Source organism: Pseudozyma flocculosa (assembly GCF_000417875.1).
Source record: "Pseudozyma flocculosa PF-1 unplaced genomic scaffold scaffold00023, whole genome shotgun sequence".
In the NCBI taxonomy this organism is placed as follows: Eukaryota; Fungi; Basidiomycota; class Ustilaginomycetes; order Ustilaginales; family Ustilaginaceae; genus Pseudozyma; species Pseudozyma flocculosa.
The window spans coordinates 111,111-133,794 of record NW_006920891.1 but is presented as its reverse complement, the minus strand read 5'-3'; the positions used below and the strand labels follow the sequence as shown (position 1 = coordinate 133,794).

The following is a 22,684-nucleotide window of genomic DNA, read 5'->3' as shown; positions in this document are numbered from 1 at the left end:
ACAGCACCGCGTCACATCGCATCCTGCCTCTCGCTCAACTAGCGTACACCTACCCCGCCACCACCGCCAGCACCGCCAGCACCTACCCCGCCGGCACCGCCAGCACCACCGCCACCACCACCGCCCATCATGGCCAGCGCAGGTCAGCGCGAGTCCGTCTTCCCCACGCGCATGGCGCTCGGAAACACCAAGCTGCGCCTCAAGGGCGCACAGACGGGACACTCGCTCCTCAAGCGCAAGGCAGACGCCCTCTCCAAGCGCTTCCGCACCATCACCGCAAAGATTGACGAGGCAAAGCGCAAGATGGGCAAGGTCATGCAGGCCGCCTCCTTCAGCCTCGCAGAGGTCCAGTACGCCACCGGCGACATCGGCTATATTGTCCAGGAGAGCGTAAAGAGCGCGAGCTTCCGCGTCAGGACAAAGCAAGAGAACGTCAGCGGTGTCGTCCTCCCTGCCTTTGAGGCAGACGTCAAGGACAAGGGCGGCGCGGCAGAATTCTCCCTCACCGGCCTCTCGAGGGGCGGTCAGCAGGTCGCAAAGGCCCGCGAAACTTACACAAAGGCACTCCAGGTCCTCGTCGAGCTCGCAAGCCTCCAGGTGCGTCCGCCGTGGTCCCTCTCTGCCGCCAGCACGTCCATTCATCCCACTGACACCGGCATCCTCTCGCGCGTGCGCATGCGCCTGTACCCTGCAGACCGCGTTCGTCATCCTCGACGAAGTCATCCGAATGACCAACAGGCGAGTCAACGCCATCGAGCACGTCATCATGCCCCGCCTCGAAAACACCATCTCGGTGAGTCGGCGCGTCCCCCCTCTGCCCCCACCCTCCCCTCGCCGGCTGCTGACCTCGTCCATCTCCGCTCCGCCGCCTCCCCCTCCCTCTTGCGGCAGTACATCATCTCGGAGCTCGACGAGATGGACCGCGAGGAATTCTTCCGCCTGAAAAAGGTGCAGGCCAAGAAGAAGGAGAAGGCCGAGGCGGCCGATCGCGAGCGTCGCGACCGACAGGGGGCAGACGACGCGGAAGGCGGCGAGGCGGCGAACAAGAGCGGCGACGGCGACGGTACAGAAGACGGCCAGAGATCGCAGGACCTCTTGAGCGGCGGCAAGGACGAGGATGTCATCTTCTGAGCCACGTACCGTCTCACCTCGCCTCGCCGGCGCTATCCTCGCGCATCCTCGCCTCTGTTTCCTGTACCTTTCGATCGTCCACTGTTTCGAGCATGAGCGTCGCCAGTCACAGCCACAGTCACATATTGTTCCCCTTTCTTGCAGCTTTCTTCCTGCTCGAAGCGCACCGCATCGCGCAGCTCGTGTCCTTCTATTCCTGGTAGCGGCCAACGGGCCCACACGCTGCTCTAGCCTAGCCGGTCCAGCAAGCGCCCAGCACGATGGAGAGGAGCGCGCCGGCCACGACGCCCGCCGTCGAGGCGACGACGAGCTCGGCCTGCCTCTTTCGCTCCTGGTCTTGCCGCTGCTTCGTAGCCGCCTCTGCGATCGAAGTCATCGCTCCGACCGCCGCCGATGAGTCCTCTAGCTGCGTCGAGACGAAGTCGTCAACGTCCCTCTCGATGGTCTCCATCTGTTCCATCCTCCACGCCGCATCGCGCCCTTCCTCGTCTTCCTCGACCATGGCGGGTGGTGCCGAGACCGTCGTCGGAGACGCCGGTGAGGGTGCGGGTGCGGTGTCGACGCGGGTGAGGTCGTCGCCCTTGATGGCGATGGCGAGTTGGTCGACGAGCTTCTCGACCTTGGCGTCAAAGGCGTGGATCGTCTGCTGGACCATCTGCCGTCCCTGCTCCTCGCCCTGCAGCAGCCTCGTCTCAAAGGTCTGCGCCAGCCTCTTGCGCTTGTAAGGCTCGACGATGAGGATGGCCAGGATAAAGAGGAGGGCTGTGGGCGGAGGCGGCCGGTGATCACGGAGAGGAGATCGAGCGGGGACAAGGAGGTCAGATCGGTGGCCACCTCAAGGTCGACGGGCGTGCAAAGGAAGAAAAGTGAGGTTACCGACCATTGAGGGCGACGACGGCGATGCTGCCGTAGGTGCTAACGCTCCTGACACGATCGCTCCAGATCTGCTCCTCGTGGTAGCGCGTCATGACGCCCTTCATGAGGTCGTCGAAGCGGTTCTGGACCTCCCTCTCTCGCTCGTCGAGGTTCTTTTCGGCCATCTCCTCCTCCTTTGCCTGCTGGTGCTCGCTGCGGAGGAGGCGGGTGTACTCAGAGAGGTCTTGCTCGGACCAGCTGGCTCGACGCGAGAGGAGGTCGTTTGTGGCGCGCTGCGACGCCGAGCGGGTCGAGACGGCCGAGAGGTAGCGCGCCTTTGCCTCGGCCAGGTCGCGGCGGGATGCGGCGAGCGACGTCTCGAGGTCGCTGACGGCCGACTTGAGAGCGTTTATGGATTCGAAGCCGGTGTAGGCGTTCCAGCGCTGGTTGAGGTCCGAGATCTTGCGGTTGATGCGCGGCTGCAGCGTCGAGATGCGTTGCTGCGCCGTGGAGCGGGCGGTGGTGAGGAGTGAGGCGAGGTTGGCGGATATCTGGGACGGTGTGTGAGAGCCAGATGCGAAAGAAGAGGCGTGATGATCTGAGGGTGGCGATGGAGAGTCGGTCGTGGCTGTGCTGCTGCCGGTATGATCGTCGCTGGTGTTGGGTCCCGGTTGCGGAGGTGTTGGTGGTGAGGATGGCTGTGCCTGGTCCGGCTCTTGTTGTAGCTGCTGCTGCTGCTGCCCCTTTTGCTCCTCCGATGTCACCTGCTTCTTGTCAGAATCGCCCGTGGACATCGAAGAGTTGCATCTTGTCCCGCCGATGGGTTGCCATCTGAGCTGGTGCCGTTGAAGCTGCGGCCGGGTCCATATCGCATCGGGGCGGGGACGTGCAGCGGCAGAGAGGGTGTATAGTGCTGAAGTGTGCGACCTTAGCTGCCGTGCCAGTATTGACGTGGTGGCAAGCGCCATGGTTGCGCCTATGCCTGTGCGAGACGGAGCGAGGGAGCGAGAGGAGAGGGATTGCGGAGGAAGCCTGCTGCGAAAGGTGGTGGTGGTGGTGGTGCTGCTGCTGCGAAACGGAGAGAAGAAGAGGCAACGGCCTGGCCCGCAAGCCGAAGCCGAAGTCCGAAGTCTTGGGCTGCCAGGCCAGGCCGGGACAGGGCCCAGCGGGTCCGTGCTTGCCTGCCTGGCAGGCCTGCTGGCAGGCCTCCACCTCTTTGGCCGCCTGCGTCTGATCTCAACGCGACGCGCCCGCTTCGGATTTTCGCAGGCGGCAGGCCGGCAGAGGTTGGGCCAGGTAGGCTCAGGCAGGCAGGACCCGCGCTCAGTGTTGGTCTTGCCACCACCTTCTCGCCACCATCACCGCACTTCTCTCGCTCACACATACCGCAGGCACTCATCAAACCCACTCGCACCCGTTCACTACCACAGCCACCTTCATCGACATCGACACCATGGAAAAGGCAACCCCCCTCGTCAATTCGTCCATGCTCCCCCAGTACCGCGGACAGACGGTCCGCGTCATTGGCAAAATCACAAAGGTGAGCTCGCCAGGCCTCCTGGCAGGCCATTGGCCTCGGGCGTCGTCTTGCCATGCTCTGCTCTCCAACGTCCGCTGATTTTGGTCCCTTGCTCTACCGCCTCGTCCTACCTCCAGCTCCACGGCCACACGCTCCTCATCCAGACGTCGGACCTGGGCAACGTCGAAGTCATCCTCAACCCGGTGAGCACCTCCCCTCCTCGACCTTTCCCCTAGAAGCACACTTGCGCTGACTCCCATTTAATCTGCCTCGATACTGGTCTGTGGTTCGATGCAGGATACCCACCTCTCCGGCAGCGGATACGTCGAAGTCATCGGCAAGGTCTCCGAGGGCATGGACGGAGAGAGCACCATCCGCGAGTTCACCACGGTCGCATTTGGTGAAAAGCTTGGTGCGTCGCCGCCGCCGTCGTCGTGGTCGTCGCGGCCTTGCTGCACATCTCCGTTTCCGCGCCTTCTGCTGACCCTGCAGGGCTTACTTCGCCCGCTCTGCCACGACAGACCTCGATCTCGTCGAAAAAGTCATTCAGATCTCCCAGCACGTCCCGCACCTCTTCACCGAGGCGGCATAGAGGCTGCGCACAGCGATGAGCTTCAATCCGCTGCACGATCCGACCCGCTGACCGACCCTCCGTGTACCACTACCATGTTCCTGACCGCCTCTGCATTGCGATCTCGTTCCTCTCGGCCGCTGCGTCGACTGCGCATCCACGATCCACCTGGCTACGCCTCGTCTCGGGCGAGACTGACCAGCGGCTCGAACGGTGCGAACGAGCCCGAGTTCCGATGGGCTTGTCCGACAGAACAGACCCAAGCAGCACTGCGGTCGATCGACAGGCAGGCCGACACGAAGCTTTCGACGCTACTGCGGCGCTGCAGACGGTAGTCTCGTTGCTGCGACTTATGTAGCGGGCCGCGCCGCAGCGAAAGCAATTCGCGTCCCCACGCACAATTTACTGTACGATCGACAGGCAGCACCTACTGCAAGTTAGTGGCCATGTACCTACAGCACCGGCCACGGTGGCGAGGTTCTGACACCTGCCGGCGATCAACAGTTAGCCTGGGACTGGACATGTCCGGGATGACAAGGACGTCGAGCTAACTGTATGTACCGAGCCGGAACCTTGGCCTTCACCACCGCATCTTGCCCTGCTCGACCTGGCGACAAGTACCGGTACCAAGCCTCGTGTTGGACGATCCAACCTCTTGCTTGCTTCCCCATCGCCATCGACGTTTCGCTCGCACATATGGACCGATGCATGTACGTACCTTGGCGCCGGACGGGGACGTCGCTTGGCGCTGCTTGCTCTCCCACGTTTATTGGCCCACAGGCAGAGGCCGGAGGTGTCAGCACAGCAAGCCCACGGTATGGCAGCACTTTCTTGCTCGATCGTCTCGCGCTCTCTCTCTCTCTCCTTTCCAGCTGAGCACACCCCTCTGCACGAAGTGAAGGGCAGGCACACGACGCTACCTACGCCACGGATATCGTTTGAAGCTGGCCAGGCGAGCTGGCCGAGCGAGGGTTCATCCACGCGAGACGGAACAGCGAGCTTCAGCTGCCTACCGAGAACGAGGAAAGGCGCCCCCGCTGCGCGCTCCGTTTGCCGATCCCAGGCGAAACCCACCCGGCTTCTGCCAGCCAACCTCAGCAGAGGTAACTAGGCTTAGGTTCGACGAGTGACATGCGACACACGCTACAGTACCGCACCTTGGGCTTCCCTCGCCGCCTTGACATGTCCGCCTGTCCCCTCGCTCGTCGTCGCTGAGCGCAGCAGGCCTGACCTGACCATGTGACGGATGTCCTCATGACTCTCTGCCCGAGGTGCAGAGGCCAGGCGAAGACGATTGCTTGGCGGACGGGGCGGCCCATGACTGACAAACAATCAGCTCTTCCTGGCGAGTTCCCATCAAGCCACCAGAAAGGTATGTAGGTAGCCGGTTCTTCCGCGACCCTTTAAGATGACCCACGGTCGAGCGCGGATGAGCGGTACGGTAGCCGTGGTCTGGCGATCACCGCAGCACGCCCCGCAAGCCTCGACGGTGAGGTATCGGAGGCACTGTGAGTACTCCCGAGGGCTGAAGGCGGAGTACGTAGGTACATATTTGACATCTTGTTCTTGTCCGCGGGCAGGAGCGGAAGCGACGATCAAACCTCCCACGCTCTGAGCTTTCGTCAGATGGTCTCTCCTTCTCGACCCTAGCCTAGGTTGGCCAGGACTGCTCTGCTCTGTCACCGACCCAGGGCAGAACGTCGTCGGCCGTCGAGGTCCGAATCGCCGGCCACGATCAATGTACCGCTACCCGCCCTAATCTGGGCGGTAGCGTGTCGTGGTCGTGTCTCAATTTGCCACTCGTGGGGTCTCGATATGGAACACGTTCGTTCGTTTGTCGAGCCTGACCAAGGCAGAGCCACTCGAGAGGATACCTGCTGGTCAGTCTAGCCTCACCTCCTCCACGACACGAGGCCTGACGGCTTTCACCCTCATCGCGAGCGCCAAAGACAAATCATGAGCGGTGTAAGTGTGTACTAGACTGTAGCTCACTTAGGCCTGGCAGGCCTGGCGGTGCCGCTCGGCGCCACCCCCACGCTCTCACGCCCTGTGGATCATCGCCCCTACTGCCAGCCAACCAGTCATCACCGGGTCCCGAGCTTGACCTCCCTCCGGCCCTCGTCCCCGCCGCTTAATTGGCAACAAGGATGCGACGTCTGATCGCTCCTAGCGTACCTCCTGACGTCGTCGACGACCGAAGCGATGCCCGCTCATGATAAGTCTGCTGTGCGGTATCGTAAGACGAGCAGCGGATACTCGGCAGCATGGCGCCAAGCTGACAGGCACCAGCACGTCCTGAGCCTTGAAGCTCGTGCGAGGCTCGAGGTGGCAAGCCGGCCAGCCAAGCAAGGGACCACCTCGCTTCTTCCACTCCGTAAGTACAGATGGACGCTTGCTAGCGGCGAAGACACCAACAGGCTCGAGTCCGAGTGCCCGAGGGCGGGAGAGGAGCAGCTCGACCGGCCTCGCCACAACCAAGCCTGCTTGAGCCAGCCGCTCCATCCTCAGCTCTCATCCACCACCTCCACGGTTGAGGCGTGGCCAGGAGGCTTCCTGCTGGCCGGCCGCCTCACAGACGACATCCGCGATGCCGGGCTGCTCGCTTCGCCGTGCACCTTTCTTAGGCCAGCCTGCCTCATCCCCTCACTCCCTGCCTTTCTCCCTCGCTGTCCCCTCATGCAAGGGCAGAGAGGGTAAATTGCAAGCGGAAGCAGCGCTAGCGAGCCTGCTCGCACGCACGTACAGAGGTCGGCAGGCGGGAAAGCCCTTGCCTGCCTGCCCTGCCTGCCCCGCCTTCTTCGTTCAGCTCTCGAACCTGCCGGTATCTACCTACATAACTCACCCAGAAGAGAAGGCGCTTTCGTCCTGTCGGCGACGGGGCGGACCGTCCCGCTCTCCGGGATCTCGACGGGATATCTCGGAGCTTCCGTCGGGCGGGACGGAGCGGCGACATACGCGCACGACGGCGGGTGATGGCCGCGCGCTCCTGATCGGCCTGTGTGTCGGGGAAAGGCATGGCGTATCTTACCTGCCTGTAGTAAAGCACGTCGACGCCCGGACGGTGTACGATCGATCTTCTTAGCTTGCTTGCTCGTTGGGATGTGCGGCGGGGCTGGCTGGCGAGTTGCTCGCTGCCTACGTACAGCACCCCCGACGTCGCTGCTGGCCTGCCTGCTACGTTGCGATGGGGAGGGTTCATGCCGAGCTTGAGGTTGCAGGTGGGCCCATGACTGCCGACTGTGCTCTGTTCACTCGCTCGTCCCTGGCCCCCCTCTGGCGGTTCGCTCCGACCTCACTTACGGCTCCTCCATTCATGGCACCGCCCCGGCTACATGCCTCGATCATGCTCAGCACCCGTCGTGAACCAAGGGGGGCGGTCAAGGATGTGTCGGTCTCGACCTTGGCCATGGCTGGCCTCGTCTGTATGCCCATCCCCGAGGGCAGATAGACGTGCTGGCAGGCGAGTGTTGTTCTCGGCAGAGGTGTTGGTCTGCTCGTCGTCGATCATGAGGCCAGCGTGAAGCTCCGCTCGCAATTACTGTACTTACTCGCTGTCTGTACGACATCAGCCGGTGCCAAGCTTCCCGCCTGTACATGGTCGATCTAGGACAACAATGGCGGGAATGAAGAGAGCGGCAGCTGTCGGGTGGCGAGCGAGCTGCGCCTGCGGAGCGGTAAAGGGAAAGAGAGGCGAGAGTGAGGCCGCTGCGGGTCGAGTGGGGACCGGTGGTCTGGGCTGGGCTAGACCGGGCTGGGCTTGGTTGGCGCAAGCGACGCCCGAGCTGGGAAAAGCCGCCTGCCCGCCCTCGCCCCTCGCCCCTCGCCCCTCGCCTCCGCCTCAGCTTCAGCCCCAACTCCTCGCCCCAGGGCGGCCACGCACGGAAGATGTCGAGCGCCCCCAGCTTGGCCGTTCCTGCTTCCTGCAGCCGGCTTGCCTGGTCTCGGGCGAGCTCCTTTCCGCCGTCCAACAACGACCAGACGCGCCGTGCTCCCGTCCCGCCGCCGTCGGTGTCGGCCTCCGCCCTGCATCCTGTTGAGGATGTGCGCTGCGATGGCACTGGCACAGATGGCCACATCATCGTCGACTCTTCTCGTCCCCGCTGTGCCGTTTTCGCTCGTGGAGTATCGTTCGACAAATGGACCGGATATCGTCGTCGTCCTGGCTGACCAGCTCTTCAAAGGACCAGGCTGCTCCTTCCGAAACATCCCCTCGTTTCCTAGCGCAGGCCTGCCTGCCTACGGTAGCTAGGTTCTGTCTGAAAAGCAAAGACACTCTAGTGCGCTGCAATCTAAGCGGCACCCCGACCGAAGCCAGCGCCGGAGCCATGTCTCGTCTGAACAGATCCTCCGCAGCAGGCCGTGGAAAGAAAGCGAAACCAACGACCATCGGGCCGATGCCGACTTCTCACGCCAGAGGCTCAAGCGCGCCGCGCCGCGCCGCGCCGAGCTAAGGCTACTGCCGTTTCTGAGCTTGCTGAGGTCTCGGATGCTGCCGGTGTTGGCAGAGAATCGAGCGGGCGGGCGAACAGGCAAGGTTCGACCTCACCACATCTTATCGTTAACGGCTCTTTGTCGCCGGCCGGGCTCGAGCTTGCTCGGCCCTCGTCTCGTGTGCGCTTCGGGACGCTCGCAGAGTCGGCCTGAGAATCGACCGACACTCGGTCGTAGCATCGGGAGCGCCAAGCCGAACGTGGCCTTGGGGCGCAGAGTACGCGACGGATGTTCGTGTAGCTGGGACCAAAACGTTCCATGGTGCTCGAACTCCGATCGCTTCGCTCGAGCAAGCAAGACGAGGCTGAGACACTCGCCGCCCGCTGGACGATCACGCGCACACCTGCATGCTTGCTCGCGAGCTGGCTTGGCCGCAAAGCTTGGCCCTGGGCTGGGTCTCAAACCATCGGCGCCCCACCGGCATTCACATAACTATCCCGTCGTACTGTTGCGTGCTCGTGTTGGTCTTTTGGTCGACCCGTCGGAGGCAAGAAGGTCGGTGACGACCAGCAACCAGGACGGGGCGCCGTACGCCTGGATCCCGGCATCACGCCGGACCGTGGCAACAGGATGTGGTGGCAAGGGCCGGCGAGCGGTGCGAAGAGTGGGAGTTTGCAGGATCCCCCTCCGTTTCGATCCCCCTTCCCCCGCCTTTCGATGTTGCTGCTGCACCGGGAGGAACCGCTGACTATGCTCATCATGTAGGCAAAAGTAGCCGTCCAGCCACCTCTAGCTACCTTCCTATCGCGCATGGATGAGCGTGACAAGCAGCAGACTAGCCTGGTGAGCTACAATGTATGCGACGTGGCTGTTGGTTGCAAGATCAGCGTGCATGGAGCGCTGTCAATCGACTCGCGTGCAAGGATGGCGGGTTGGCAGGACGCCAGGGATGATCGACGACGGAGTCGAGACGTGCGTAGTGTGTACGCGGACTTGCTGCGAGCACGCGCGCACGCACAACAGCTTCTAGCGTTGCCCGTTGTCAGGCAAGCAACAGATGGAATCTCGCCCCAGGTGGCCGTGTTTCGACCTCACGTTACAGCAGAGGGGGAATAGGAGGCCAGAGGGAAGAGGCAGGCAGGGGGCCCGTAGCAGGGAAAGCAGGGCGAAGGGAGCCGACAATCTAGCCTGCCTGCTGCTGCTGGCTTTGGCTAGAGAAGCCAGGGGCCGCTGCCTGCAGACGCGGGGTCGTTCGCTGTGCACATGCTGTGCTGTTGCGAGGATCCCCGCCTGCAACGGGCAGCCAGGAGTGCGGCGGCAGAGCCGGCCGCGGGTGCCGTTCTAGCCTTGCCTGTCTGCCTTAGCTTGCCGGCTGCCTGCCTTGATCGCTCTTCGTCGGCGCACCATCAAACAGCCAGATCCTTGACATGCTGCCACGGCGCCGACGAAAGAAGATATATCGTTCGTCGGTGTCATCGTCCATGGCCATGGCATGGCAGGAGGCTAGTTTCCAGGCACCGGGACGGGCAAATGGAGGCAGGTACCCTCCGCCCACTGGTCGAGAACCACCGGAAGCTGCCCGGAAGGGCTTCCCCGCCGCCGAAGCCGTGCAGCTTGCGGTGACACCCCAACCTGCGCCCAGGTGTAGGCCGGCCCTGGTTTTCCCAGGTTGCCTGGCTCGCTTCGGCGCGCTGATCCCTAGCCTGGCCGGTCAGGCAGGCCATGCACCACCGTACCTCGCCTCGCATCCGCCGCCGCCACGGTTCGGTACGGTTGCTAGGGTCCGGCCGGTGCTGCTGCCGGCCTGCTGCTTGCTTGGCTGTGCGAGCATGCACGCGTGCGAGCGTGCGAGCGTGCGTTTCCAGCCTGGCTTCGATGGACGGCGGCAAAGCGGATCGCCCGGCCTGTCACACCGCCCCCTTCCTTGGCCCCCACGCCCTCCACGGCTGGCCAATTTTCTGGCTACTGTACGTGCCTGCTCTCTCGTTCGGTCGTGGGGGCGATACCTCAGCTGGCTAGCGGACGAGCGAGCTGAGCTTTTGCGCCCGGCCACTTCCTCGGGAAGGAGCCGCGACGGAGCCAAGGCCGTGGCGAGCTCGGATGTTCCGTGTCTTGACCGCCCGTTGCCCCGTGTCCAAGCCGGGTTTCCCACCGCACGTCCTGGCTTGGAAGAAGCGGCGGGGCTGAGGCGGTTGAGACCAGCTTCCTTAACTTCTGCTTGCTTTGAGACCGACGGGAGAGCCTTCGCGGTCAAGGCCAAGCAAAGCGGGCAAGTCCCGATGGGGCAGCGAGCGGGCAGGCGGGCAGGCTAGGCAGGCAGGCAGGCAGGCAGGCAGGCAGGCAAGGGTCTGGGCCAGAGCAGCTGCTGCTGTCACGGCCAAGCGACAGCCCCACTCTACGGCTTGCCCTTGCTGCCTGCGTGCGTCTTGTCCCTCCCTGCCTGCCTGGCCCAGGCCACGTCGGGGCGATCCTGGGTCGTGCTGCCATCTGGCCCTGCATCGCGCCCTTGCTTCCCTGCCTTGCTTCCTGCCTGCCTGTTGGCCAGCCGCCTGCCCCCCCTTCGGCTCTTCCGCTACAGTCTGGCCTCCTGGCCTGGCTTGGCCTGGGAGTCCAAGAGAGGTTGGTGCTGGGCTGCGTCGGGCTGGCCATTCATGCATGCGTCCAAGCGTTGCCTGTGCCGATTCAGCTAGGCTCCATCGCTCGACTTCCCGCCTCCGTCGGCGGGCAGCAGGGCCTTCTACGGCGCGACGGCGGCGGACGAGGCAGAACCAGGCAGGCCAGGACGATGACGGACGTTGCCGTCTGTCCAGCCCAACCCAGCCGGCCTGTCCTGTCCAAGCCCCGACCAGCCTCGACCTTGCAAGCTGACAGCCGTCGAGGGTCTGCCGCCACCGAGCTGGCCTTCAGCCCTACCCGGAGCTCCTGCTTGCTTCATATTAGAGGAGGTCGCTCTGACGTCGCCCCCTTCGAGCACTCTTTCCCCCCCCCCCCTCTTCCCTGCCTCCAACACCACCCTCGTCCACGTCCCCTCCCCCTGCCTCGTCTGGTCCGTTCCTCACCACCGTCCGCCTCCGCCCAGCATTCAGCAACCACCGCCCCTCTCCTACACTCTCTCCTTCGAGCCAACTGGGTGATCATCGACCGAGCGCGTTCGCCATCACGCCACCGACCCTTTCTGTACATCGGCCTTGCCCTCTTGAGCATATCCTCAGCGCCGCGCCACGTCTGCAGCCACCGACAGCCTCGCCTCGTCCGCTCCTTGACGCGCTGCCTCGCGCCTGCGAACGCCGCCTCGCCATTCCTCTGGCTGCTAGACGTCCACCGCCCGCTCCCGTACTCGCACCACCGCCCCACCGCCCCACCGCCCGGCCGCTCTGCTTCCCGCGACCGGCGACGGAACCCCCGACGCGATGAATGCCCTTACCACCTCGCTCGGCCGCCTGCCGACCATCCGCAGGCGCGAGAGCAAGAAGCAGGTCAAGCCGATCAACGTGGATGCCGCGCAGCGCTTCGTGCCAATGGCAGGCCCTTCGTCGTCGTCGACCCTGACGACGCCACGGCCGTCAGACTTCCTCGGAGCTCCCTCCTCTTCCATGACCCCGCCGCATAGCCCATACCACTTTGCCGACCACCCATCCTCGACCGCGGCGTCGTCGTCGGTCGCCTCGCCCCCCGTGAGGTCGCCGATCCGGCGCGCCTTCTCGCGAACCTTTCGCTTTGGCGGTGGAATCGGCGGCAGCAACCCGACCGGCACCGGCAATCAGGGCCACCGAGAGTCGCACAGCCGATCCTCGACACCAATGCAGATCTCTGCGCCGCTCATGGAGCCGCAGCCGCAGCTCTCGTCCCCGGACTCGTTTGACATGGACTGCACACGCACCTCGGTGGCCAACCGCCGCAGGAGCCGGACACTGCTCCCTCCGCTGCCCATCAACGACGAGACGTTCGGCACGGGCGATCACCACGACCAGGCGACACTGCGAGGCCGCCCTCGACCTGCCTCTTCGTCATCGCGCATCCGCTCCTTCTGGGGTGGCGACAGCTCCGCCGACTCGTCGCCCTCGCTCGCTGCGGCCGTCACTCCGTCGATGCGACAGAGCTCCCTCCGCTCGATCCGCCAGCTGCACCAGCGGGCCCTCTCTTCGTGGGCCGCCCCGACGACGCCGGAGCCATCCGAGCACCTCACCAACCCGCGACCGCCGCCGGCTCCCATCGCCGAGCACCACTACGTCCCGCGCAGCAACCGGCTCATGCGACGGGCAAGCGAGGAGTCCTTCTTCTGCCGCGGTCTGGGCTACGACTCCGTCGAGGCCTCGACCACCGCGCTCCCCGATGTGCCCCTCACGGCGCCGCTCCCCGGTATGGCCGCCCGCCGCATGAGCAACTTCACCAAGGATGCCCACGGCATCTTTGCCGTCGAGATCTCGACTGCCACCAGCAAGAAGGTCTTTGGCGATGCCGCGGCCGACGGCGAAGCCGGCGACAACGCTGCTAAGCTCAGTGGCCTCGGCTTCACCGACTATTCACCCGCGGCTCCACGCCCCAAGGTCAAGCGGCTCTCGGTGGCGTCTCGCGCCTCGGACACGTCGAGCCTCGACGCCGACAGCTACTACTCGTCGACCTCGTCGCTGCCGAGCCAGGCGGCCTCGGAGACGACGACCGCGTCGTCGGTGCGCATGTCCTGGCCCGAGGTGCCGGCGCAGTGGTTCTCCTCTTGCCCGCCCACGCCGCCATCGGCGATCCGTCTGCGACTGCAGTTCCTCTCGCTCCCTCGCAAGACGGGCACCTTCCGCCCAGTGTCGCCGGCGGCAGACTCGCCCATAAACGAGGACGGCGGCAGCACCAGCAGCCGTGGCGACGACGTCGACAACGACGACGACGATGGCCAGCCGCTCGATGCCCTCTTCCTGTCGAGCAACAATTCGGTGCTGGACCTCAAGGAGCTCATCTCAGAGCGGCTGCGTACCAAGGGCTACCGGGTTTTCCCAAAGGAGCTCAGCATCAGCCTCAATCTTGCCGACTCGCTCCTCTCTTCGTCGTCGCCCTCGTCATCTTCGCCATCGGCCTCGGATCGCAAATCCGGCCCGCACCCATCGGCGCTGGGCCTCGCCTTCAACGAGGACGGCTGCAGCCCCATCAAGCACCTCGGCAACAACTCGCGCCTCCTGTTTGAGGAGGGCGCCCAGGAGGACGACACCATCGTCATTCGATACCTGCCGTACGAGGTCTCGACCACCTTCTTCTGAGGCATAGCTCGTTTTCAGCCTCTGCATTCCCCCCTCGCGCATCCGCCATCCTCGAGCCACGGCTTCGCCTTCGGCTCTCCACGTTCCTTGATCCGCACCGCATCCTGTCTCGACCACGGGCCTCCCCGACAGGGGGGCGGGCCCGTCGCATCATTCCCCCTCTCCAGTCATTTCTCAGATGTCCCACCATTGGCCCCATTCCATCCAGTCCCTTCCCGTCTGGGCCCGTATCGTCTCTCCGCGGTCCAGCAGCAGCAGCATCATCTCGTCTAATCGCGGGCCAGCCCCGCTTTGTTTCGCCTTCATCTCGATACCCCTTGTTGGCCTGGCGCCGCCCCCGTAGTTTCAATGTGATATCAGCGTCCATTTCGATGCCAGTCCGATGCCAGGAGGACGCCGCAGGCACCGAAAGGATGGGCCAAGGGGCTCGGTGCAAGCACGCTCCCGTCGCGGGGTCCGACGTCAGCGCGTCAGCCCCGCTGAGATGCCCGAGATCGGCCGTAGGGCACCGGCCTGTGCCACGCCTGGCCGAGGGGGATGGAGGCGGGCAGGGATCCACCCGTGGCCTACTAGGCGACGAGATGCTTCGAGGCCCAGGTCGAGACCGGAGCGCGTCTGCTGGCGACCTCGCCAGCACATTACGAGCCTTGACTGAGCGCTCTCGTGCGCGGTTGCAAGCTTGCTTGTCGCGATGGCACGCCGCACGAGGTGGCGCAAGAGAGGAGGCGAGGGTGAGAGAGCCAGGCCCAGGCAGCCCCAAGGCCACCCCAGGCTATCGCAGAACAGATCAGGCCAGCGAGGCGGGCTAGGCGGGCTCGGTGCACGGACCTGCTCGACTCTGGACGCGGCTGGCTCCCAGTTTTCGCGAAATTGTTCCTTCTCAACGCGTCGCGCCGGGGGACCCGCCCGCTTGAACACGTGGGCGCTGGCTGGAGCAGCCTGGCCTGGCCTGCCTTGGCCGGGCAGCACACCACCTCTGTGGCCCCCCGCCCAGCGTTGAAATGAAGACCACCCGGACAGTGTTGGACCAGGGCCACTTACCTCTCTCTTCTGGCTGCTCGTCCAGCCACCCATCCCGCTCCTACCGCCCCCATCGCCACCCCTCAATTCCCTCCCTGCCTCACCTCCTCATCTCCCACCATCTCCCATCATCCCTATTCCCCCTGCCGTAGCCTCGCGCTTCCTGATCCCCGTCAACTCCCTCCTACACCCCGCCGCCGTCATCCTTGCCGCCGCAGCGGCCCGGGCCATGCTACAGCAGTAGCAACACCCGCCCCCCTTCTTCCACACCTTCTCTCAAGCCTCGATAGCCTCACCTTATCTCCCCTCTCTGACGCTGCCCTCTGCGGCCGCAGCAGCTCGCCGGCCACCATGCCTGCCCCCCGCAGGGCGTCCCGCGTCTCGTACGTCTCGCTCATCACGTCGAGCTCAGACGACGACGGCGATCGCCAGCAGGAGCAGCATGTCGGCACGCGGTCCCGCAGGGCCAGCAAAGCTTCGTCCAAGCCGCCCGTCAAGAAGCGCAGGATCAAGGACGACGACTCCGAGAGCGACGGCTTCGTGCCCTCGAGCGCACTCAGCGAGAGCGAAAGCCAGGACGAGCACGACGAAGACGTCGACGACGACGACGACGATGACGCCGCCTACCGCGACGGCAGGACAAGGCGGGCGGCCAGCGAGTCAGACGACACCCCCAGCATCGAGGCCGACAACGGCGGCGATGCCACAGACGACAGCTCCACGCCCCCCGAGACGCCGGCCAACGGCGACTCAACCGCCTCGGGCTATTTCGCCGGCAAGGAGCCCTTTGTCGATCTCACCAACGCCGCGACAGCCAAGGGCAAGGGCAAGGGCAAGGTCAAGGATGCGTCCGTGTCGACGCCGGCCTCGGCCAAGTTAGCCGGATTCAGGTCCCTCTTCTCGACGCCCATGTCGAGCAACGCCGGCAGCTCGAGGAAGCGGCAGGCCACCCTGTCCGACATGTTTGGGGCAAAGTCCAAGCCGACGCCGACGCCGACCAAGGCAGCCCCCAAGGCCGGCAGCAGACTCAAGCGCGAGGCCGATGACGGCGACGACGACGCCGAGCTGCTGGATCTCGACGACTTCAGCGATGACAGCGACGACATGCCGTCGGTGCGCAAGAAGCCGAAAAAGTCCAAGGCGGCGAAGCCGGCCTCCAAGGTGATCCTGTCGCAGTCGAGCTCCAAGGGCTGGAAGTCGAGCTTCGCCCACAAACGCCGCTTTATCCGCATGGGATTTGTGCCCACGCCCGAAGCGGTGCGACACAACCTCGCCAAGGCGAGCAGCACGCTGTCCGACGGCAAGTTCCCTCCGATCCACGACCTGCACGACATCTTTTCCGACATGGTGTCGCGGGCGCCCGGCGTCTTGGAGCTCGCCAGGGCGCTGCAGAACCGCCCGCTGCGGGTGGCCACCATGTGCAGCGGCACCGAGTCGCCGCTGCTGGCGCTCGAGCTCATGACGCGCGCGATCAAGGAGCAGCACGGCATCCAGATCAAGGTCGAGCACGTCTTCAGCTGCGAGATCGAGCCGTTCAAGCAGGCCTACATCGAGCGCAACTTTTCGCCGCCGATCCTCTTCCGAGACGTCACCGAGCTCGGCGGCGACCGCGCCCACACCGCCTACGGCGCCCTGGTCGACGTGCCGGGCAACGTCGACATCCTCATTGCCGGCACGTCGTGCGTCGACTACTCGCACCTCAACAACAAGAAAAAGGGCCTCAACGACGGCGGCGAGTCCGGGCGCACCTTCCACGGCATGCTCGACTGGGTCAAGCGCCACCGCCCGGCGCTTGTGGTGCTCGAGAATGTCAAAAACGCGCCCTGGGTCGGCGTGGCCGAGACCATCGTCGCCGAGGCCGGCTACGACGTCAGCTTCAGCAACACGTTTGACACGAAAAACTACTACATCCCGCACACGCGCCAGCGCGGCTACCTGCTGGCGACGCGCAACACGACCGACTGCCTGCCCGAGAATTGGGACCTGCTGGTCAGCTGGCTCGTCCGGCCGGCGTCGAGCCCCTTTGACGCCTTTCTGCTGCCGTCGGACGACCCGAGGATCCAAAAGGTGCGGCAGCAGTTTGCGCACGGCGAGGGCCTCTCCAAGGGCCGCTCGACGATCGACTGGTCCAAGTGCCAGAGCCGGCACGAGCGGGCGCGTGACGAAGAGGAGCTCGGCAAGACGCGGCCGCTGACGGCGTGGGAAGAAGGCGGGACGTGCAAGATGTCGCACGACGGCTGGAACGAGTGGGCCGTCCGCCAGCCGGAGCGCGTCACCGACCTGCTCGACATCACAACGCTCCGCTTCGCCGCCTTGGACCAGGACCCGATGTACAAGTCCAAGATCTGGGAGCTTTCGCAGAACGTGGACCGCAACGTGGCCGCCTCGCGCCCGGGCATCGCACCATGCCTGACCCCGTCGGGCATCCCCTTTATCCCGATCCGGGGCGCGCCCATGATCGGCCTCGAGGCGCTGTCGCTGCAGGGCCTGCCGCTCGACGAGCTCCTCCTCACCCGCGAGACCGACGATCAGCTCCAGGATCTGGCCGGCAACGCGATGAGCTCGACTGTCGTTGGCGCGTGCGTGCTGTCGGCGCTGCTGGTGGCCCGGGGCGACTTTGAGCGCGAGCAGATCGAGGGCGGCAGGCCGTCGCTGCCCTGGGGCTCGAGCTGCAACGAGCGCGACGCAGTCGTTCGCTCGAGCGACGTTGTCGTCGACCTCGTCGCCGAGGGCGGCGATGCCATCGCCGGCGTCGACAGCCTCGAGTCGCGCACCCTCGACCTCACTAGCAGCGAGCGCGTCGCGATGCCCTCGCTGCTCAAGGATGCCGTCGACAGCTCCCAGCTCTGCATCTGCGAGGGTCGCACCCTGACCACCGACCGCCCAATCTACCGCTGCACCAGCTGCGACCACACTGCCTGCGAGAGCTGCAAGGGCCGGCCCGTCCACGACTTTGAGCTCGACGCGCGGCCCCGGACGCAGCCGGACGAGTTTGGCGAGCGGCTCAAGCGCGCGCTGCCCATGCGGCTTCAGGCCGACGCCTTCGCGCTGGACGACATCACCACGCTGGCGCGGCAGCGGCCGAGCGTCGAGATGGTGTTTGCCCTTCTCTGGAGCCAGCGCGTCAGCGAGGTGCTCGGCGGCGCCGAGTTCCGCTTCCAGGAGCTACTGCGCCAGAAGGTGTGGCAGGCGCGCTTCGTCGCCCCCGGCGCCCGCCTCGACCTCATCCTCGATCCGATCGCGCCGCACTGGAGGATCTTTGTCGATGCCCGGCCCGAGGAGCCGGCGGGCAGCCACCTCCGCGCCGCGCTGATGCAGCCGGTGGCGCGCATGGCCCTCGACCCGCTCGCCACCGACGTCGACCTCTTCCACGGAAGCTGGGAGATCTGTGTGCCCACCGGCAACACGGTCTCCATCACCCTCACCTCGAGCGGCGATCACGTGCCGACGTGGCAGAGCGCGCTCGGCCTGGGCGGCAAGTTTGCCGACACCAAGCGCTTCGCAGAGATCCACGTCAAGGTGCCCGAAGAGGCCAAGGCGCAGCTCGACTGCGACATCGAGGGCGTCTACGACCTCATGCCCCAGTGCGGCACCGCCAACGCCTCGCTTCACGCGCGCCGCGGCGACCGCGATGGCGCGGGCGACGGGCGGAAGCTCTACCTCTTCATCGACGCCGACCGCTACAAGGACGCCAGTGGAGATCGCTTCGTCTTTTCCACCGACATTGGCCGCCTGCCGTATCCGCTGCAGCGCCCTGCCGTCGGACGGCTGCCCGAGGGATGGAAGCCCAAGCTGCCCAAGGTCCATCAGCGCGACGCCGTCGAGCAGGTCAAGCTCCAGATCGACGGCACGTGGATCACGGCGCCCGCGCTCAAGGTCAAGCCGGGCGTGTCACTCGACGGCCAGATCAACATCGCCACCACCCCCGTCGAGCTCGACCTGCGCCAAAAGGGGTGCGAGCGCGCGCTGGCCGTGCTCGAGTGCTCCGCGCCCGTGCCGCGGGCCGAGCACAACCGCATCTGGCCCATCAACGGCGCGTGGGGCCAGGTGGACCTGCTCCACAAGACCAACACCACATTCGGCCACCTCGCCTGGCTCGTCGAGCGCGTGCCCGACGTGTCTGCGTTCGACGACTGGATGCCCGCCAAGCACGGAGCGCTCAGCCTCGCCACCGCCGCCTGCAAGCGCTGCGCGCCCGCCGAGCCCGACATCCAGTGGCTCGCCATGCCCGGACGGCCGGTCGTGCCCATCGAGAACACGCAACAGGCCGGCCCGTACGAGCAGGCGCTCAAGAACCGCCCGGCGCCCTTCGTCATGCACCTCCGGCTGAGCGACGGCTTGGCCCAGACGCGGTTCGGCATCAACGCGGCGACGCTGATGCACCGCGCCCTCTCCCGCCTGCCGTCCAACCCGCATGCCGGGCTCGTCGAGCTGTCGTGGCGCCTGACCAAGCTCGACAAGTCGCTGAACATGTTCAGCCTGCCGCGCTACACGATCAAGAGCAACCGCCAGGACGCCGAGTCGCCGAGCCCCGACATCTTTGCGCTCGAGCTGCGCAAGGAGCAGAAGCGCTCGCTCACCTGGATGCTGGCCCAGGAGCGCAAGGACGTCGAGCCGTTCCACGAGGAGGAGATCTCCGAGGGCCTGCTGGCGCCGTTCGGGTGGAGGGCCGAGGGCCGCGCCACCCGGCCCGTCACGGTGCGCGGAGGCGTCCTGGCCGATGCCGTCGGCTATGGCAAGACGGCCATCTCGCTCGCCCTCATCGCCGCGTCGCCGGACCGCGACCGCCTGCCCGAGCTGCCCGAGGGCGATGAGGACGCCTTGATCCCGACCAAGGCCACGCTCGTCATCGTGCCCGGCCACCTCTGCAAGCAGTGGCAGCGCGAGGTGGCCAAGTTCTGCGGCAACAGCCTCTCGGTGCGCGTCGTGACGTCGAAAAACGAGCTCAACAAGCTGACGGTGCGTGACGTCCTCAAGGCCGACATCATCATCATGTCGGTCACTGTCTACCGCTCCGACACGTATTGGGAGACGCTGGCGCGCGTGTCGGCGGCCAACCCGCTGCCCAACCGCCCGGGCCGCTTCTTCAACGCCGCCCTGAAGCGGTCGCTGGCGGCGCTGCGCAACCGGGTCAAGGAGCTGACCAGCGAGGACGGCGTCCGCCAGCTGGCGCAGTCGATCAAAAAGCGCGTCGACTTTGACAACTCGCACATGACGTCGCACCGGGCGCGCGGGCGCCTCATCGGCCAGGCATACGCCGACGCCCACGGCGGCGGCGCCAAGGTCAAGAATGAGGAAAAGGGAGCCGACAAGGGCCTGCACAAGGACTTGCAGCCCAAGTCCAAGGCCGAGCCCGACCCGTGGAACCTCGCGTCGCCCGTCGTGCGCCGCGACTGGAAGGAGATGACGTGCCCGCCGCTCGAGATGTTCCTCTGGAACCGCGTCGTCGTCGACGAGTTCCACTACATTGCCGAGGCGGCCGACCGCACCCTGGCGGGCGTCACCAGCCTGCAGGCGAGGGCCAAGTGGATCCTCTCCGGCACGCCCCCGACGGCCGACTTCAGCGACGTCAAGAGCATCGCCGTCTTCCTCAACCTCCACCTCGGCGTCGACGACGATGCCGACACGATCAAGGACTCGGTGCGCCGCGCGCGCGAGAAGAACCGCACCGCGGCGGAAAAGTTCAACAACTTCCGCGAGATGCACTCGGCCGCCTGGCACCACCGCCGCCAGCAGGTGGCGCAGCGCTTCCTCGACGCCTTCGTCCGCAGCAACGAGCCCGAGATTGGCGAGCTGCCGAGCGAGCAGCTCATCAAGCCGATCCGCCTGCCCGCCGCCGAGTCGGCCCTCTACCTCGAGCTGGCCCACGCCATCGAGAACCTCGACCTGCGTCACCAGCGCAAGGTCTTCAAGGGCAAGGGCAAGGCGCGCGGCACCTCGACGCTCGCCGCCACCAAGAAGATCGCAGCCGACGCGTTCGTCATCGACGACGACGAGGAAGACGCCAGCGACTCGGACGGCGGTGGAAAGGCCAAGGCCAAGAAGGGCACGGGCAAGGCGGCGGCGACGACGACGGCGGCGGCCAACAAGGTCGGCGGCAAGAAGGGCGACCCGGACCTCGAGATGAGCCACCGCGACCGCCGGCTGATCGAGACGCTGGGCAACAGCGCATCGCCCGAGGAGGCGCTGCTGAAGCGCGCATCGGTCTACGACGACTTTGCCGGCGTCGACCTGAGCCAGATCAAGGGCGTCAACAACGCCATCAAGGCGTGCGAGTACATCGTGCGCGAGCGCAGGAAGCAGCTCGAGGACTGCAAGCGTCAGCTGGAGCGCGAGCTGCCGTTGACGCTCGAGCAGCACCTCCTGGTCCTGTACCACTTTGGCTTCCGCGACGACAACCGCCAGTTCTTCCGCGATTTCGTCCGCAACGCCAACAACGCGTCGTGGGGCGACAGCGAGTCCAAGGACATGGTGCGCCAGATCCTCGAGGAGGCCGACTGCACCATGGACGGCATCACGCGCGAGGCGGCCCGCCGCCGCTTTGGGGGCGCCAACAAGGGCGCGCTCCAGGTTGCGCTCAAGCGCCGCGAAAAGGAGCGCGCCGCCGCGGCCAAGGGTGGTGCGGCCAAGGACGGCGGCGCGGCGCCCAAGAAGAAGCTCGACCCCAAGGATCTGGCGTGGGAGGAAGAGTACCTCCTCCGCGCCATGGTCCACCAGCTCACCCGCCTACGCAACGAGCTCGTCGGGCGGGTCAACGCCCTCCGCTTCTTCACCGCCGTGCGCGACTGCCAGCGCGCGCACCTCGATGGCGTCGAGGTCGACATCGTCTGCCCCTCAGCCGCCTGCAAGCACGGCGGAGAGCGACTGAAGCTCGACGACGTCAGCATCAGCTCGACATGCGGCCATGCGGGCTGCCGCGACTGCGTCCTGCGCGAGGCCTACATCGGCCAGTGCCCGACGGCGGACTGCGCCGCGCTGGCCAAGCCGACGTCGGTGGTCAACGCCTCGTCGCTGGGCGTCGAAGACGACGGGGCGGCGACGCGGTACGGGACCAAGCTGGCGCTGCTGTGCAGCCTGCTCAAGCGCCTGCCCGACGAGGAGCGGGCGCTCGTGTTTGTCCAGTTTGAGACGCTGACGGCGACGGTGGCCGAGGCGCTGCAGGCGTACGGCATCAGCTTTGTGCAGCTGACGGGCTCGGCGTCGCGGCGCAGCTCGCTGCTCGAGGCGTACCAGGACGACTGCGGGGCGCGCGTGCTGCTGCTCAACGTCGACGACGAGAGCGCGGCGGGCTCGAACCTGACGGTGGCCAACCACGTCATCTTTGTCGGCCCGCTGCTCAAGCAGGAGCAGCAGCAGTACGACGGCACCATGACCCAGGCCATCGGTCGGTGCGTGCGGTACGGCCAGACCAAGAAGGTCTTTGTGTGGCGCTTTATCGCCATGGAGACCATCGACCAGGACACGATTGAGAAGCGCGAGAGGATCACGCTCGACGTCGACGAGCTCGAGGCCCGCTTCGACGAGGCCGCCGGTGGCGCACTGGTCTTGGAGGACGTCAAGGGCACCAAGGGCACCAAGGCAGGCAAGGGCGTCGGCGGCGGCGGCGGCGGCAAGAGCGGCGGCAGCGGCAGCGGCAAGCGGGGTCGAGCGGCCGCCAGTGAGAGCGACAGCAGCGACGAGGAGGTCGGCCGTCGAGGCGTGGCCGCTCGCCGGTCGGTCAACAAGAGGAGGCGAGCGGCGGCCGAGCCGATCGTGCTCGACGACGACGATGAAGAAGAAGACGACGATGACGATGACGAGGAGGACGACGACGACGAGTGAGGCCGGAAGGGGGGTAGTCAATCGGTCGTCGCTAGGTTTCTCACTTTGCTTTGCTCATTCATGGCCCTTGCTCCATGCTGCTTCTCCAAT

At 65.7% G+C, this 22,684-nt stretch overlaps 5 protein-coding genes across 5 annotated transcripts; 4 read left to right on the top strand and 1 right to left on the bottom strand.

The window, feature by feature from the left end:
- Window positions 1-129: 129 nt before the first annotated feature.
- On the top strand, window positions 130-1,131 carry PFL1_06005 (uncharacterized protein; the record flags this gene model as incomplete). Its single annotated transcript, XM_007883543.1, has 3 exons — window positions 130-597; window positions 695-793; window positions 892-1,131. 3 exons carry the CDS (start codon window positions 130-132, stop codon window positions 1,129-1,131), a joined length of 807 nt encoding a protein of 268 aa, XP_007881734.1.
- A 232-nt stretch (window positions 1,132-1,363) lies between these two features.
- Window positions 1,364-2,780, bottom strand: PFL1_06004 (uncharacterized protein; the record flags this gene model as incomplete). Its single annotated transcript, XM_007883542.1, has 2 exons — window positions 1,364-1,893; window positions 2,012-2,780. The coding sequence occupies 2 exons, from the start codon at window positions 2,778-2,780 to the stop codon at window positions 1,364-1,366; spliced, it is 1,299 nt and encodes a 432-aa protein (XP_007881733.1).
- A 659-nt stretch (window positions 2,781-3,439) lies between these two features.
- PFL1_06003 (uncharacterized protein) lies at window positions 3,440-4,097 on the top strand (the record flags this gene model as incomplete). The annotated part of the gene is made up of 4 exons (XM_007883541.1): window positions 3,440-3,526; window positions 3,643-3,708; window positions 3,803-3,917; window positions 4,027-4,097. The coding sequence occupies 4 exons, from the start codon at window positions 3,440-3,442 to the stop codon at window positions 4,095-4,097; spliced, it is 339 nt and encodes a 112-aa protein (XP_007881732.1).
- Window positions 4,098-11,917: 7,820 nt separating this feature from the next.
- On the top strand, window positions 11,918-13,753 carry PFL1_06002 (uncharacterized protein; the record flags this gene model as incomplete). Its single annotated transcript, XM_007883540.1, has 1 exon — window positions 11,918-13,753. One exon carries the CDS (start codon window positions 11,918-11,920, stop codon window positions 13,751-13,753), a length of 1,836 nt encoding a protein of 611 aa, XP_007881731.1.
- Window positions 13,754-15,124: 1,371 nt separating this feature from the next.
- On the top strand, window positions 15,125-22,594 carry PFL1_06001 (uncharacterized protein; the record flags this gene model as incomplete). Its single annotated transcript, XM_007883539.1, has 1 exon — window positions 15,125-22,594. One exon carries the CDS (start codon window positions 15,125-15,127, stop codon window positions 22,592-22,594), a length of 7,470 nt encoding a protein of 2,489 aa, XP_007881730.1.
- Between the last annotated feature and the right edge of the window lie 90 nt (window positions 22,595-22,684).